Genomic DNA, 15467 nt, shown 5'->3' on the forward strand with positions numbered 1-15467 from the left:
ATGTTTGCTAGAAACACAGCACAGCAGAGAGGAAACTGTCCACAAGGATCCTGGAGTGTGTGGAAGATAACTTCCTGACACAGATGGTGAGGGGGTCAGCTAGGGAATGTACCCTACTGGACTTGTTGTTTGTGAACACAGAAGGACTTGTGAGTGATGTGGTGGTTGGAGGCCGTCTTGGGAACAGCGATCACAAAATGATAGAGTTTTCAAATCTCAGAGGAGTAAGCAGGAGGGTCAGCAGTACTGCCACCTGGGACTTCTGGAGGACAGACTTTGACCTGTTTAGGAGACTTGCTGACAGAGTCCTTTAGGAGGCAGTCTTGAATGGCAAGGAGTCCTGGAAGGCTTGATGTACCTTAAGAAGGAAACCTTAAAGACACAGGAGCAGGCTGTCCCCATGTGCCGAAAGATGAGTTGATGGGGAAGAAAACCAACCTGACTGAACAGAGAGTTTTAGCTGAAAATTAAGCAAAAAAAAGGGAGTTTGTGAGCTTTGGAAGAAAGGGGCAGGCAACTCTGTAGGACTACAAAGATGTGAAGAGTTTATGCATGGAGAATTACTTGCTGTAAAAGAATATAAAAAATTATTTCTATAAATAAATTAGTGACAAATGAGGGCTAAGGAGAATCTCCACCCTTTATTGGATGCGTGAGGAAACATAGTAACAAAAGACGAGAAAAAGGCTGAGGTACTTAAGTCCCTGATTTGATCCAGTCTCTAGTAGTATGACCAGCTCTTCTTTGAGTACCCAGCCCCCTGAGCTGGAAGACTGGGATGGGGAGCAGAATGAAGCCCCCATAAGCCAAGATAAAAATGTTCAGGGACCTGCTACACCAATTAGACACACACAAATCTACAGGGCTGGATGGGTTCCACACAAGGGTTCTGAGGAGCCACTGGAAGTGCTCACCAAGCCACTTTCAATCATTTATCAGCAGCAGTGGCTCATCAGGGAGGTCGCAGTTGACCTGAGGTTAGCAGGAGTGATGACTATCTACAAGAAGGGCAGGAAGGAGGATCCAGGGAACAAGAGGCTTGTCAGCCTGGTCTTGGTGATGGGGAAGGTCTTGGAAAAAATCATCTTCATTACCATCACAAGGCATGTACAGGACAATGAGGGGATTGGGCCCAGCCAACATGCACTTATGAAAGGCAGGTCCTGCTTGACCAACCTTCTGTGAAAGGGTGACCCACTTAACGGATGAGGGAAAGGGAAAGACAACTCAGGTTGTTGTCTACCTGAGTTTTAGTAAAGCCTTTGATACCATTTCCCACAGAATTCTCTTGGATGAAGTGGCTGCTCATGGCTTGCACTCTTCACTGGGTGAAAAAACCTATCTGGACGGCCAGGCCCAGAGAGTGGAGGCAAATGGTGCTAAATCCAGTTGGTGGCCAATCACTAGTGGTGTTCCCAAGGGCTCAGCCATGGGGCCATTACCGGTCAATATCTTTATCTGTGATCTAGACGAGGGGATGGAGTACCCCCTCAGCCAACTGGCAAATGAGTTGGGCATGGGTGTTGATCTGCTGGTGGGTGGGAAGAATCTACTGAGGGACCTGGACATGCTGGATCAATAGGCTGAGTTCAATTCTATGAGGTTCAACAAGGGCAAGTGCCAGATCCTGCCCTTGGGCCACAACACCTCCATGCAGTGCTGCAGGCTGGGGGCAGAGTGGATGGAAAGCTGCTCAGTGGAAAAAGACCTGGGAGTGCTGAGTCAGCAGTGTGCCCAAGTGGACAAGAAGGCAAATGGCATTCTGTCTTGTATCAAAAACAGTGTAGCCAGCAGGACCAGGGACATGATCATTCTTCTGTACTTAGCACTGGTGAGGACACAGCTGGAATCCTGTGTTCAGTTCTGGTCTCCTCACTACAAGAAAGATATTGATGTCATGGAGTGTGTCCAGAGAAGGGCAACAGAGCTGGCGAAGGTTTTGGAGTACAAGTTTGATGAGGAGAGGCTGAGGGAACTGGGGTTATTTAGTATGGAGAGAAGGCGGCTCAGAGGAGACCTTATAATTTTCTACAACTACCTGAAAGAGGTTGTAGCAAGGTGAGGGTCGGTCTCTTCTCTCAGGTAACAAGTGTCAGAATGAGAAGAAATGGCCACTTGTTGGACCATTGGAGGTTTAGATTGGATACTAGGGAAAATTTCTTCACCAAGAGGGTTGTCAAGCACTGAAGCAGCCTACCCAGGAAAGTGGTAGAGTCACTGTCCCTGGAGGTATTTAAAAGAAGTGTAGGTGTGGCATTTAGGGACTTGATTTAGAGGTGGACTTGCCAGTGCTAGGTTAAGGGTTGGATTCGATGATCTTAAAAGTCTCTTCCAACCTAAATTATTCTATAATTCTATAATTGCATACCTTTTACAAATGGTAAACTGAGTACCCAGGCTTATAACCGTTACCCTCTTTGGCATTGTTTTCAACTTCTGCTTAGGATAGACACCTGTAGAAGATGTTATAGTGTTGCATCACTACTTGCAAGAATAAAGCACTTGAAAATATTTGGTCTTGCTTGTAGTGCAGTCCGAGGCCCAAGAAAGCTCCACTCCTATGTTTCCATAACAGATTGTAATTTTTCTTGTCAGTTCCTGACTGACGATTTACATGCAGTTCTGAGTAGGACCCTGTGTGTCAAGATATGACTGTCAGTACTGATTATGGCATTCTTCCTTGTCTTTCCTGTTTTATATCATCTGGGTATTAGGAAGTTATCAGCTCTTTATTTATGGGAATTTTTTCTGCCTCATGTTAAGCTATATATTGTTACGTGAATAAGCACCACGTAAATGGATAGATAATAAACACTGTGCTGAGACTGTTTGCATAGATATTGCCAAAATGGTCCTAGCCAACAGTTAGTCATTAATTTTTTCTTCTCTTCCTTTTTGTAGGCTGATTTCCTGTACAGCTTTTTTGGTTCAGTTACACATTTTTATTGTTTAGCATGTTTTGTTCATATATTCAACATACTCTAATATATTTACAAAAGAATAGGTCCTTGTTGATAATCAGCATGTTACCATATATAAAAAATAAACTTAATCCCTGGTATTGGAGTATTTGTTTGCCTCTGAGGACTCCTGATTTCTCTGACTTTATTCCACTCAGTGCGTGTTGGGGTAGCATCTTGCTTATCCAACCCAGGAGTATCTCGCCAGGTTTCACCTGGTCCTTGTCACAGACACTTAGGACAAATGATAAGGATCACCATAGACACTTGATTTCTGTGTCTCTCATGCTCTAACAGTGGATATATTGCTCCCGATTACTTCCAGTCTCACTTGGCCAAAAGCAAAAGCTAGGCTGGCTCCTGAATTTGAGACTCTCTTGTGGCGAAGTAAAGAACTGGATTCTGATTCCTTTGTATGTTTTTGTGTAGACTGTTGGAAACACTCTTTTAATAAATCTGGAGTATTGAATACAGTCACATAATTTCTCAGATTATTCTCTTAGTATTGAAATAGACATGCAAGGTTGTTAATTCGTATGCTCTAGAAATGTTCAATTCAATGTAATGATGTGCTTCATCTTTACTTAGCAGAATTGTTACTTTCAAGAAGACATCAATTCAGGTTCATACAATTTCAAAAGGGATATAGCATTTTTGGGGTAGAACTGTTAAAGCAAATGGTGTTCATGGAGGGACAAAAGACATGAAGATGGGGTTTACTTCAGACAGGTACCTAGTAATTTAGATTCATAAATTTTGACAAAGTAATTGTGTAACAAGTAAAACTCTGCTGAGGTCATCTGCTTTTACTAGGATTAGACCTACCTAGATAACATTTTTTAAGCAGTCAAAATGGTAGGTGTGCATGAAACATTTATCTTTTCATTTCACAGCCTCCAAAGCAACTTCATTCTTTGACTTCAGAGGGGGCATTCACTGCTGAGTACAGACATAATACTGTCCTTTTTTAAAAATTACCAGAACTGGCTCTCATGTCCTTAGCAGGGATGTCATGTTTAGGAAAACAATAATTCCCTCAGGACCGATTTCTCATTTACTACTTCAAAAAAATAAATGTCTCAAGGGAGCTTCTAAAGGCATCATCAACTCTCTTTTTCCTTCTAATCTCATTTGTTTTGATATTATGAATCCTACAACTCCCTAACATATCATGTGAGGTTGCTGTAGTACACGCTCTTGCTGCAACTGAGATGTGAAGGAAAGGATACTTGTTTAGGGATTGCTACTGCCCCTTGCTCGGATGTCCCAGCCATTTCAATGCACGCTTTACATCCAGATTTTCTTGTTTATCTGGCAGTTCATTATTTAAGGCCAGCTTGTCAAAACAGGTTAAATATTCTTTGGGAAACATGGTTACATCTTTGAGACAACACAAATATGTTTAATACAAAAGATTGGCTTGATAAAAGAAATGTGATAAACTTGCATCCCCCAAAATACTCTTCTGCTGTTCCATGTAGATTTCTACAAGTATCAGTACGCAATGACAAACTTCATGGCAATACATTCCTGGAAAAGACACAGAGGGACAAAGCAGTGAAAAACGATTGCTGATGATTTGTTCTAACTACTTGACCTTGTGATATCTCCCCCAGATATATGACCAAGATGGGACACTTCAGCACTTTATCGATGGTGGAGAACCCAGTAAGTCAAGCTGGATGCGGTATATTCGATGTGCGAGGCACTGTGGAGAGCAGAACTTAACAGTGGTTCAGTACAGGTAAAGTGTTTTCTGATTTACTCAATGATACAAAGCTTTACTGGAAGGTCAGGCTGTAACTATCACCAGTACTGTTGCCTTTGATTGCAAAGACAGGAGCAGAGATATGGATGTGTTCATTTGGAGTGATAATAAAAAACTGCAGCATGAAGCTCCTGTGAGCCTGAGCAGCCCTGTGTCGCTGTGTGGCCACCATGCTACACGTAGTCCTCTTTTCTGAATGATCTGATCAGAAGCAGGCCAACACCAGCAGTCTTTCACCCTTAATAGAGTTGTTCAACTTCTATGTTGAACACACCTGCTAGCCAACATTGCTAGTGCTTGTACCTCTTATGTTGCTGGCTAGAGAAAGTCAAAGTGCGAAAAAAAATGTAAAGAAATTATGGTGCATTTTACTTTGTACTTGCAAACATATCCAGAAAACCCAGACAACACATTACATAAATACATGATCTCAGCTATAAACAAACCTTTTGCCTCAGAATCAGAAGTGACCGCTTGGCCTTATTAAATATGGTAGGAAGCACATCAAAGAATGCACCAGGCTTGCCAGTAGCAGTGAGCAATCCTGATTTTAGAAAGCAGAGTTTCTTTTATTTAGGAAGAATCTTAAACTTATTTAAAGTACCTTTAAAATTAAAAATAAAACATACAAAAAGAAATCTAAAATGAAATATATAAAGTTTGATTATGCCATAGGGTTCCAATTTAAAAATGGTGAAATTGTTCAATTGCATTTTCAGCTTTTTTATTCTCTATCCAGTTGACTAAATAATGCCACAGTTAAAAAATAACAATCCTATTTATACATTACAAATCTTTCATTATAGACTTAAGTATCTGCTCTCTATAGCTAAAATACCATAGGATTTTAAATAAACACACTGGATAATGAATAAAGATTGCTGTGATGAAAGAGTATTTTTGTGGGTGTCTTGTGGACTATTTCTCAATGTGGTGATGTGTGCCTGCACATATATACATAAAAATAAGAAAAAAATATATATGCGTACATATATATAGATGACAAACCTAAATGAAAAGTGAGCATGAGAAAGTCATTACACATCTGTCAATATTAAGTGGATTTTACAACTCTCCTTTCATGATGGAGTTTTTACTTAGAGTTCCCCCTGTTGATCTGTTTTCGATTACTTCAGATCTTTATAAAATGAACTACAAAAACACAATTTAAAAAACTGGCATCCATCACTGGTGACTGCATCCAAGTGTAAGAAAATAGAAAAGTTGGACACTGAAAAACCAGTCTAATTTTTATTGTACATGGACGTTCTCCTCACAGAAAGTCAGCTGGTTTAAATTCATTCTGTTATGATTTGTAATATCTAAATGGAATTTTCTTCAAAGTGCTCTTGATTGATTGACCCTTAGCTGAACGTTTTGTTTTTATTTTGAGGCTGACAATAATGTTTGTTGGCATGTGTTCTGCTTCAACTGCGTTGGGACGCCATGAAGCTATCTTTATGAGTCATCCAACCACAATACTAAATACATGTCAGCAAAGGAAATATTATCCGAAAAGGGAAAAATCCCTTTGATGTACTTCAGCATGCAGAGATTTCTGCGAGTTTTGGAAGCTCTGCACACTTGTAAGGAACGGTGTACACTTACACATTTTTTTCCCTGCCTACTCCAAGCCTCACAGACCACCCATTGCTCAAAAACAGTTCTGGTCTTTCAGCGGCAAAGTGTGTCATTTGGTTTTAGCACATTCATTTGCCGGGCTGCTGTGTTTATCTTAAGGGAAGCCAAACTGAGAGATGAAACGTTACAAGGGTGAAGTACAAAGTAGACTCAATTTTTCTCAAGTTAAGAGATGCTGGTAATTTATAGCATGGCTTCAATTTTCATTTTTATGTAACAGTGGAAAGAATTAACTTAATGTGTAGCTCTGGGAAGGAAGAGAGGGAGAAGAAGAGGAGGAGAAAGAGGAGGAGGAGGAGGAGGAGGGAAGGAGAAGGGAAGACACAAAGGGGAGAGTTTTTGTCAGATATTCATAGAAGTCTAAGAAAACCATTCTGCTTAGCTAGCAGTGCCCTCCTGAGACAGGGTGGCAGTAAGCGAGGAAAATAACAAGATAAATGAAATTTTTGCAGCTGCTAGTAAAATATTGAGAATCTGCACTTTTTTATTGATCTTTATGATCCTGTTGCCAAGAGCCACTTTGCGGTGACAAAATATGTTGACAAGTGCATATCTCACTGCCATGAAAAATGTGGTAGAAGATTCTCCTTATGTCTGCAGTGTTATACAAAGAACAAATTGCATTGCTACAGCCAATTCTTTATAGAAAGTCTAAATTTAAGGCCTACCAACCCTAAACACTTTTATCTTGAACTTCAGAATAATGTTTGTAGCAATTCTTCACTCAGAAAACTGGTTGGGGCCTAATTTTTTTTTTTTTGTTTATAGATGTTTTTCTTCCTTACATAAGCTGCTATAAAAAATGGTCATTTCTTGGTACTTTGACTGTATCATTTTGGTATGTAATCCTTCAGCAAGAGTGGACTGTTCTTCTTGTATATATTGAATTTCTATCCATCTCACAGGAGTGTGTTTTGCTGTTCCATGTGAAGCATGAGGGAAAAGCCACTGCAAACTGATAACATTTCTCTTTTATCTTGAGCCTGATTCTAATCTTACACAGTTTTTGCTGCCATGTAAATCTGTTAACTGTAGAAGTATCACTCTGAAGCTATTTACATCAATGCAAGATTAGAATAAGGTTCTTGTTTTTATGCTAAAGACACTAGGATTTTTCCCTTTTTTTCCCCTCACTTCCCACTTCAGTAGTCTAGAAATACCCACAGTCTTTTATCACAGGAACAATGTGATATCACACTTATGGTAACACTAATTTATATTTACTGAAGGATCATTGACATTACCCTGATGTTCAATATATGGGAAAATTTTATGATTGAATGCTCTGATTAACCCAAATTTTTTATTTCCATTAAGCCAAAATCTATTTTTCTCAGCAATCCAAGATCTCTCTTTTGATGGTACATTGCTGTAATGAAAGGTCACTTCACACTACTTCAAACCTCTTACTAAAAGAACTTATTCACATAAAACAGCTGTTATCTATTTTCCCCTAAATGATGTTAAGTTTAGCTTAGATGACAAATGCTAAGCTGTTTAAATGGCCGTATTTGCTGAACTCTGTACAACACTCTGATGCTTATAATGCATAAGCAAAATGTACCATTTCTAAAATCACTTTGAAAAAAAATCACTTTGAAACTGACATTGTAAGAAAATATACGTATTTTCTTAAAATCTTGGTCTTTGTGAAACCTCACTGTTTAACAAACGCTTGGTACAAAGTGCTTGTAAGGTCTTTGTTAGCCTGTGCAACAGGAATAAAATCCTTCTCTATGACAGATTCGGTTTTAAAATAATCAGTAACTTATTCATTTAGTTATCTGCACAAATGCTTCCAAAACAATGAATTTCTACTATAACGTTTTGTATGATAAGAGAAGAATGCCCTACTCCTAAATTAGGCTTTTTTTTTTCTTTTTCTCTTGATTAGGTCCAATATATTCTACCGGGCCTGTATAGATATTCCCAGGGGCACTGAGCTGTTGGTGTGGTACAATGACAGTTACACATCTTTCTTTGGAATCCCTCTCCAGTGCATTGCACAAGATGAAAATTGTAAGTTCTTCCTTGTATTTTTACCTGTGTAAGCCATAATTCCTGTTTCATGCCTGATTTCATGCACATTCCTAGAGTGTTTTAGAGGGTAGCCCATCCCTTGAAGTGTTCAGGGCCAGTCTGGATGGGGCTTTGAGCAACCTGGTCTAGTGGGAGCTGTCCCTCCCCACAGTGGAGGAGTTGAAACTAGCCGAACTTTAAGGTCCCTTCCAACCCAGAGCACTGCATGATTCTTTGATTCTCTGATTCTGCGATGTTAAATGAAAGTGGTTGTACGTTTAAAGTAAGCTGATACACTTAAGCTGTGCAAAATTATGGTATGAATCACTCTTCCACAGAAGTGATTAACTCCTAGTGTATCGTTAATCAATTTGCTTGGTCCTCTCCATTGCTACTAGGTTTATCACAAGACAGTCCCTTCCCAAAACTGTAATACATTGCAGGCACAGAGGGCCTCTCTTAGTGATTCTTTGTTCTATTACCACTGAATATATTGAGAAAAGCTTAGACTGACTAACTGTAGAGGTTAGATCCTTGTAGTTAGATGCAAAAAACTGCTTCTCTAAATACAACCTGAGCACAAGTAAACAGAAATGACAATGAACCTCCATTCCATCCTGCCAATCCCCATTTCCATCCATTCTTCTACCCCTTCTCAATATTTTATTTTTAGTTTGCTAGGAGTCCTCACAAAACTAAGCATGCAACTTTTAACACAGACCTGATCTAGTGCTAGACACATTTGTCTGTAATAGGAATGGGTGATCCAGGCACACCCTTCAGTTTTACTGCTTGTGTGTGGAACTTGATTAGAGCTTGAATCCATTTTGACAGCTATGTGTATCTATGTGGTAGAAGAAACCAATAATGGATGCCTGATTGACTTTGGTCTAAAATAACCCTGTGACTGCCCACTCTTAATCAATTACATATAAGATGTATATTTTTGGTCAAGTACTTGGATACTTAAACAGGATGAACTGCTAGGATGAACTGGTGTCTTGTAGCAACTTAAATACTGAACATGCAGCAATAAAACAGCAAGATATCAGAGATTAAACTGTCAAAAATAAACATCTTTTTTCATCTTGAGTTTTCAAATCTGTTGGGCTTGAGAAAAGTTTAAAAGAAATTTAGTTACTGGCAGTAATATTTGCTGATAAAACTCATGCTCTGTGGTGTACAATACAGAAATATTATTTTTTCTTTCATGAGCTGAAACCTACAAAAACTTTTTTTCTTTTTTGAAAAGAAAAACATTATGGCTAAAATCTCTAAATATTGCCAGTTGCTATTTTGCTGAGATAGAAATCAGAGTTTCACCCCCAGAGACACTAACATGAGTAGATGAAATTAATCTCTGACTATGGAGCCAGCTGCATATGACTTAAGTGCCATTTAAACTCTCAGAGTACACCTTCTGCTTATCTTCTGCACAGGGGTATATTCACCTGCACAAACTCTGCCTATATTCCTTAGGTCTGATCAGACACCCTGATCTTATTGCTTCTGTGGACTGTCATGAATACAATTAAAAGAAAAGAAAAAAAAGTGATCTGCTTCTTGCGAGTGTGTTGGGGCAAAATGGAAGTATAGAAATTGCTCCCTGTACAGAAGACACATGGAAGATGTATTATATATTTGGAAACTAGTAATAGACAGCTCCACTGGTGTAACTTTCCTTAGAAATTAGGTTCTCAGATACTCCTAAAAAGAATAGATTAGGAAGGACCTCAAGTGACATAAACTAAAGAGCTTTTAATATTATAAAATTGGAGCCATTATGATTGATGTAAGAAATCAGAATATAACTCTAAAGTAACTGGCACAATTTAAGGTAGATATTACAAAATCATTAATTCGTATCACATTTTTCTTGTATCTTAAACAATGTTGGATGATTCCAGCTCACAACTGAAATTTAATTCTCATATTTGCTCTTAGAGATCTATCATTATGACTGACCTAAACCAAGTTGCAGTTTCTAATCAACAGTTCAGTACATGCTACATACGTAGTTATAGATAGAAACACTTTGTGACAGTAACTACATAAGAGAACGTAAATAGACATATATGTATAAAACATATTTAATTTAAAAATTTACATCAAAATATTATCTCATGAGACTGAATGTGCCAAAATTAGAAAGCATTAGAAGTTACTTGGCTCCAGTGGCCTAAATTATGTTTATTTTTGCATTGTGGTACAAGCATTTGTTAGCTCACTACTTTTCCACAGTATCCTTGCTTCATTCACTGAACGACCTACATGGTACTCAAGGATTGAGGCAGATATTCAACTTTCTTCTACATGTTTGACCTCCTGCTTTCCTCATCATGCAACATTCAAATTCAGCACTAAATCACTTCTTTGTGCATTTGTTGCTGAAATATCTGAATTCCTCATAAGCCATAGTTAATTGATGATCATAAGACCTTCACAGGGCTAGAAATGATTTTCATACCTATTTTGTGGGTAGGAAACAGATGCACAAAGATATCTCTGCCTATACTTTGCGTTGTCTCATGATGACCTACCTGATATTACTCTTAATAGTATGAGACATGTTGAAGTTGCTGGCTTCTTGCTGTATTGGCAGCGTGGCTATTTGTGATATGTAGTAGTATAATATCCTTAGAGACTACCCTTTAAGACGATAAGAGAACTATTGCTGCAGTAGGTATTTAAGCCCTATTGTATTTCAACGTGTGTCCGAGAAAGGATTATTTTTCCCCATGCTCTCAAAATTCATGCTTGTCTGCAATATAGCAGTCAGACATGCTGACTGCAATATACAGAGTCAGGGTATCACAAGTGCGGCAATGTTTTCTTTCAGATGACAATCCCATTGTGTAATAAATGAATATCACAGTCAGGCTTCTCTGGGTCCTTTCAGTCTAAGACACCCCTTTGCATGAATTTTCATTTCAGTGTCACAGAATCAGCACCATCCTTTCAGATTCAAGCCCATCTTTTTTTCTTTCTGTGCATTGTTAAAATAAAATTGTTTCATTGTAGTGTCAAGAAAAGGGATGTTGATATTTTTTTGATCTCTCCCAAAACCGTATGAGTTTTAAAAAGGCATAAAAAAGATCTTATATACTTTTCTTCTTTTCTCCCAGTGAATGTCCCTTCGACTGTAATGGAGGCCATGTCCAGACAAGACACCCTACAGCCATTTAATAAAAGTAACAAACTATCCCCTGCCACTCCGCAGCGATCCGTAGTATTTCCACAGACTCCGTGTAGCAGAAATTTTTCTCTCCTGGATAAGTCTGGGTCCATCGAGTCAGGATTTAACCAGATCAGTGTCAAAAACCAACGAGTTCTTGCAAGCCCAACTTCAACAAGCCAACTAAATTCTGAGTTCAGTGACTGGCATCTTTGGAAATGTGGGCAATGCTTTAAGACTTTCACCCAGCGGATCCTCTTACAGATGCATGTGTGTACACAGAACCCTGACAGGTAAAGCCCAGGCTCTCTTTATTTCTGTATCTACTGATAGCCAGATCCACTGCTTTCTTCTTTTATCAAGCTGTTATCATTTTCAAAACCAAACTATTATTACGAGGACCCCATATGACATAATTCATCTGCAGCTATGTGAAGTAAGCTGATAAAAAGTATTGCTTGACTTCACTATTTGTAAAAACATTTGGTGTCTAAATGTGCAGATAAAAGGAAATAGCTAAGGATATAATCTTGTTTTCAGAATGGTTTGGTACATCTGATGGAGGCAACAAAATAGAATGAAAATTTATGAATATCATAGATGGAAAAAATGAGGTCAAGATAATTAAAAGTCTCTCTGTCTTCCAAAGATAATCTAACTTGCTGCTCAGTGACTGTCACAGTCATTTCAGGGTTCACCTATAGTGTGCAATGTGTATGAACTTAATTAAGTACTAAGAGGTAATGAATTGGAATTTTTTGCTTAGTACTATTTTTCTTCATAGCATGCAAACCCATAAATCGTACAAAGCTGTCAAAAGGAAATACCTACTCCACTAGTGATGTGGAGGAAAACAGATGCCACTTATTCAATAAACTAATATCCACACAGAAGAAAAATGTTGACTAGATACCTCAGAGTCAAAGTTGGTTTGAAAGTTTGTCAATACAGAATTTTATGGCTGTGAACTGAGGATGAAATTTAGCTGAACAAGTGAATTAAAATTTCAGGTACTCTGACCGGTGGCACAGTAAATATAATGGAACCATTATTTATGAATCAAAGCTGGTTTATTTGACAATTTTGATAGCTGGCAGGACAAAAGAAAAAAATCAAATTAATTCAATAAAAAAGGCTGCCCCATGTTTTGTCTCTTCTTCAACTGTGAAGATTTGAACAGAACAGCTGAATCCCTGGAAGGTTGTTCTAAAAGCAGCATTTAATTGTGAATTACAGTTAACAAAAATACTACCAAAAGATAGCAAAGAGTGAGTCTGTGCATATGTTTGTATGCATATCTGTGTCTCTTTGTGGTTATCTAAGTGTACATATATGCTTGTGTGATTCTGTGGGTGTGGAGGTACTAGAGAATAAATCCATTTTCCTGGAAGAAATGTAAAGCATGGGCAAAGATTCCATTACAAATCTTCATAAAAATTAAAGAATTGATAATACTGTGAATGCATACAAGTCCTGTCAGCATTTTCTGAATTTTATGCTGGCCTTAGCAGAAACAAATGCCTTTGTGAGGACTTGCTAAAGATGTGGGACACAACTACTAATTTAAGTGTTACAATGTAGAATGTCTGTCTCAAAAGGTCCACATGGACACTCATGTTTCCAGTATTATATCCTAAGCATACTGTAAAGCATAAAATGATGCAATAGTCCAGAAGAATCTAGAGTCTAGAAAAGGCATGTTGTGAGGCTTCTCACATACTTTTTCAGTGATTCATCCGACGAGGTGTGACACCTAGATTTCATCCTTTCCTTTACTTGAGCCCATGTCTTCCTTTATGAGGAACGAAATTGCAGATAATAATTAATTCAAAAAGAGTCTCACTTAAAGGGACTGTTCTTCATTTTAAGTGCCAGCTAAATATTCAATTTGCCAGAGAAAGAAAATGAGGATAATTCAGTCTTACTATTAGATATTTCATCTTGGAGATGAAAGATCTTGGAGGTGAGAGATTTAATTTTTTAAATTAATTGTATTTATTTTTATTTATTTTGTCCTAAATATCTTGTGTCAAATAGTTTCTGAAACACAGACTGGATTTCAGATCTTCCCTCTTAGAAGTGAACATCGTCATTAGTAGGGTACAGATTCATGATGTCTCACCATTCAGTCTCTCCCATGCTTTCAAACACTTTAGTTCAGAATACCCTAGAACATAGTACGAAAATTAGCTTGCTATGTTTAAAGTCACTGCAATTCATGCTATATTTGAAATTACCAGAATAACAGTTACTGCAGATCATAACTGCCCTAGGATCTGAGATCTCATATCCCTGGCTAAATCATTACAGGTTGAGTTTTTATCATAGGCAGCTTTTTGTCTTTTAACAGAGATCAGTAAATTGCTTATTTAGGGATACTGTGCCTAGAAAAAGTTGTCTTAGTTTTCTTAAACATATTGCATTCCTCTAGATGAAAACTTCCTTAAGAGTTGTACAAAATTTCCAGGAGACAAGAAAGTAAGGTATGATTTGTGAAAGAATACCTCCTTGCCAGCCTGAAGTACTGGATGCAAATCTCTGGTTTGTATTTTCTCAAGGATATCTGCAGCACCACTCCAGCTGATAAACAACTCCCCATTTATTGTCAGCAACTTGTGAACACGCCAGTCACTGCATCTTTGATGTGACTGAAGCAGCAGGGCCTGTCATCTCTAGGAAGTAACTTTAGGCTATCTGTTCTGGTTTGGTATTTGTTCTTCAAAAATGCTCATTACCTACAGCATGAGGTGCAGGGAAAACATCTTTGAATCTATACAGGAATCCAGTTCATGGTCTGAAATTTGAGGAAAGCAGACCACTTGAAACTTGAGAATCCAAATAAAGATATTACAACATAGTTTCAGAAAGAATATGAATGAGAGTAGACATAAAATAGGCCATAAAATTCTTAATTCAACTAGGCAGTAAGAAATAAATGGTTCTATTTAACAGGCAGATAATATAATAAATAAAAATAATTTAAAAATATGAATCCAAAATAGGGGGAAATATTAAAATCATTTGCTGTGCTCTCTGTTTTAGTTTAAGATTTTTATTAAACTAACTTTAAAATATTTACTGTTTTACTTTTGTTTTACTTCTCACTTTCCACCAGATTTTTTAGCTTGTTACATTTTTAGGGCTTCTCTTTGAACTTAATGGTAACCGGAGTTGGAGTAGATAGGGGAGGTGGAGATTTAAATCCATCGAATCTTGAATTCAGGAACTTTCTGAGCCTTTGGGACTTTTTTAAAGCCTTGACTAGACAGAGGCACTTTGAGAAACTATTTCTTGAAGAAAAAGTCAGAAATCCATTTTCATGGGTTTTGTTGTTGTTGTTTGTTGTGTTGTGGTTTTTTGTTTGTTGGTTTGGTTTTTGTTTTGTTTTGTTTTATTTTACTTTTTAATTTTTTTTTATTTCCTTCCTTCTGCTGCAGCAATCCTATTTGGGAGGCTCAAAAAAGGAGTAACCAAAACTCTTTATCACAGTGAATAATATTTAGAGCAGTTGTTTTTTTTTGTTTTTTTTTTTTTTTTTTTTAACAGCAACAACTTTTCTGTTAATGATGCAATCTTTTTTAATGACACAGCTCTTCCATCTCACTATGATCACCAGATTCAGAATACGTTGATGTTGAGGGAAGGCAGATGGCTGCAGTTCCCAAGAGCTCTCTGTGGCACATTTTTATATGCAACATGTACATCTGTGTGATATATATTCTCATAGATTGCCATGTATTCAAGCTGATAATTTGAGGGAAAGTCCACTCTCTTAGTGTGTCCATGGCTGATAGATTATGGGTGTGATCTGGCACTCACAATTCTTGTTTACTAAAGAGGTATTATTACACTTATGTTTTGCTGTAGCAACTCAGTGTTAAATTGTAAGGGTTTTTTAGGGTTC

The 15467-nt window shown here is 37.8% G+C and overlaps 1 protein-coding gene across 1 annotated transcript in view; it reads left to right on the top strand.

Moving 5' to 3' along the window:
* Positions 1–15467, top strand: part of PRDM6 (PR/SET domain 6) — a 75291-nt gene that overhangs the window by 45089 nt on the left and 14735 nt on the right. The window contains exons 4-6 of the mRNA XM_027670917.1: positions 4577–4704; positions 8264–8388; positions 11514–11856. Coding sequence (XP_027526718.1) covers positions 4577–4704; positions 8264–8388; positions 11514–11856 — 596 coding nt within the window. The remainder of the gene's footprint in view (positions 1–4576; positions 4705–8263; positions 8389–11513; positions 11857–15467) is intronic.

The sequence above is a fragment of the Neopelma chrysocephalum genome, unplaced genomic scaffold, assembly GCF_003984885.1.
Source record: "Neopelma chrysocephalum unplaced genomic scaffold, ASM398488v2 Primary Assembly neopelma1_96942, whole genome shotgun sequence".
Lineage (NCBI taxonomy): Eukaryota > Metazoa > Chordata > Aves > Passeriformes > Pipridae > Neopelma > Neopelma chrysocephalum.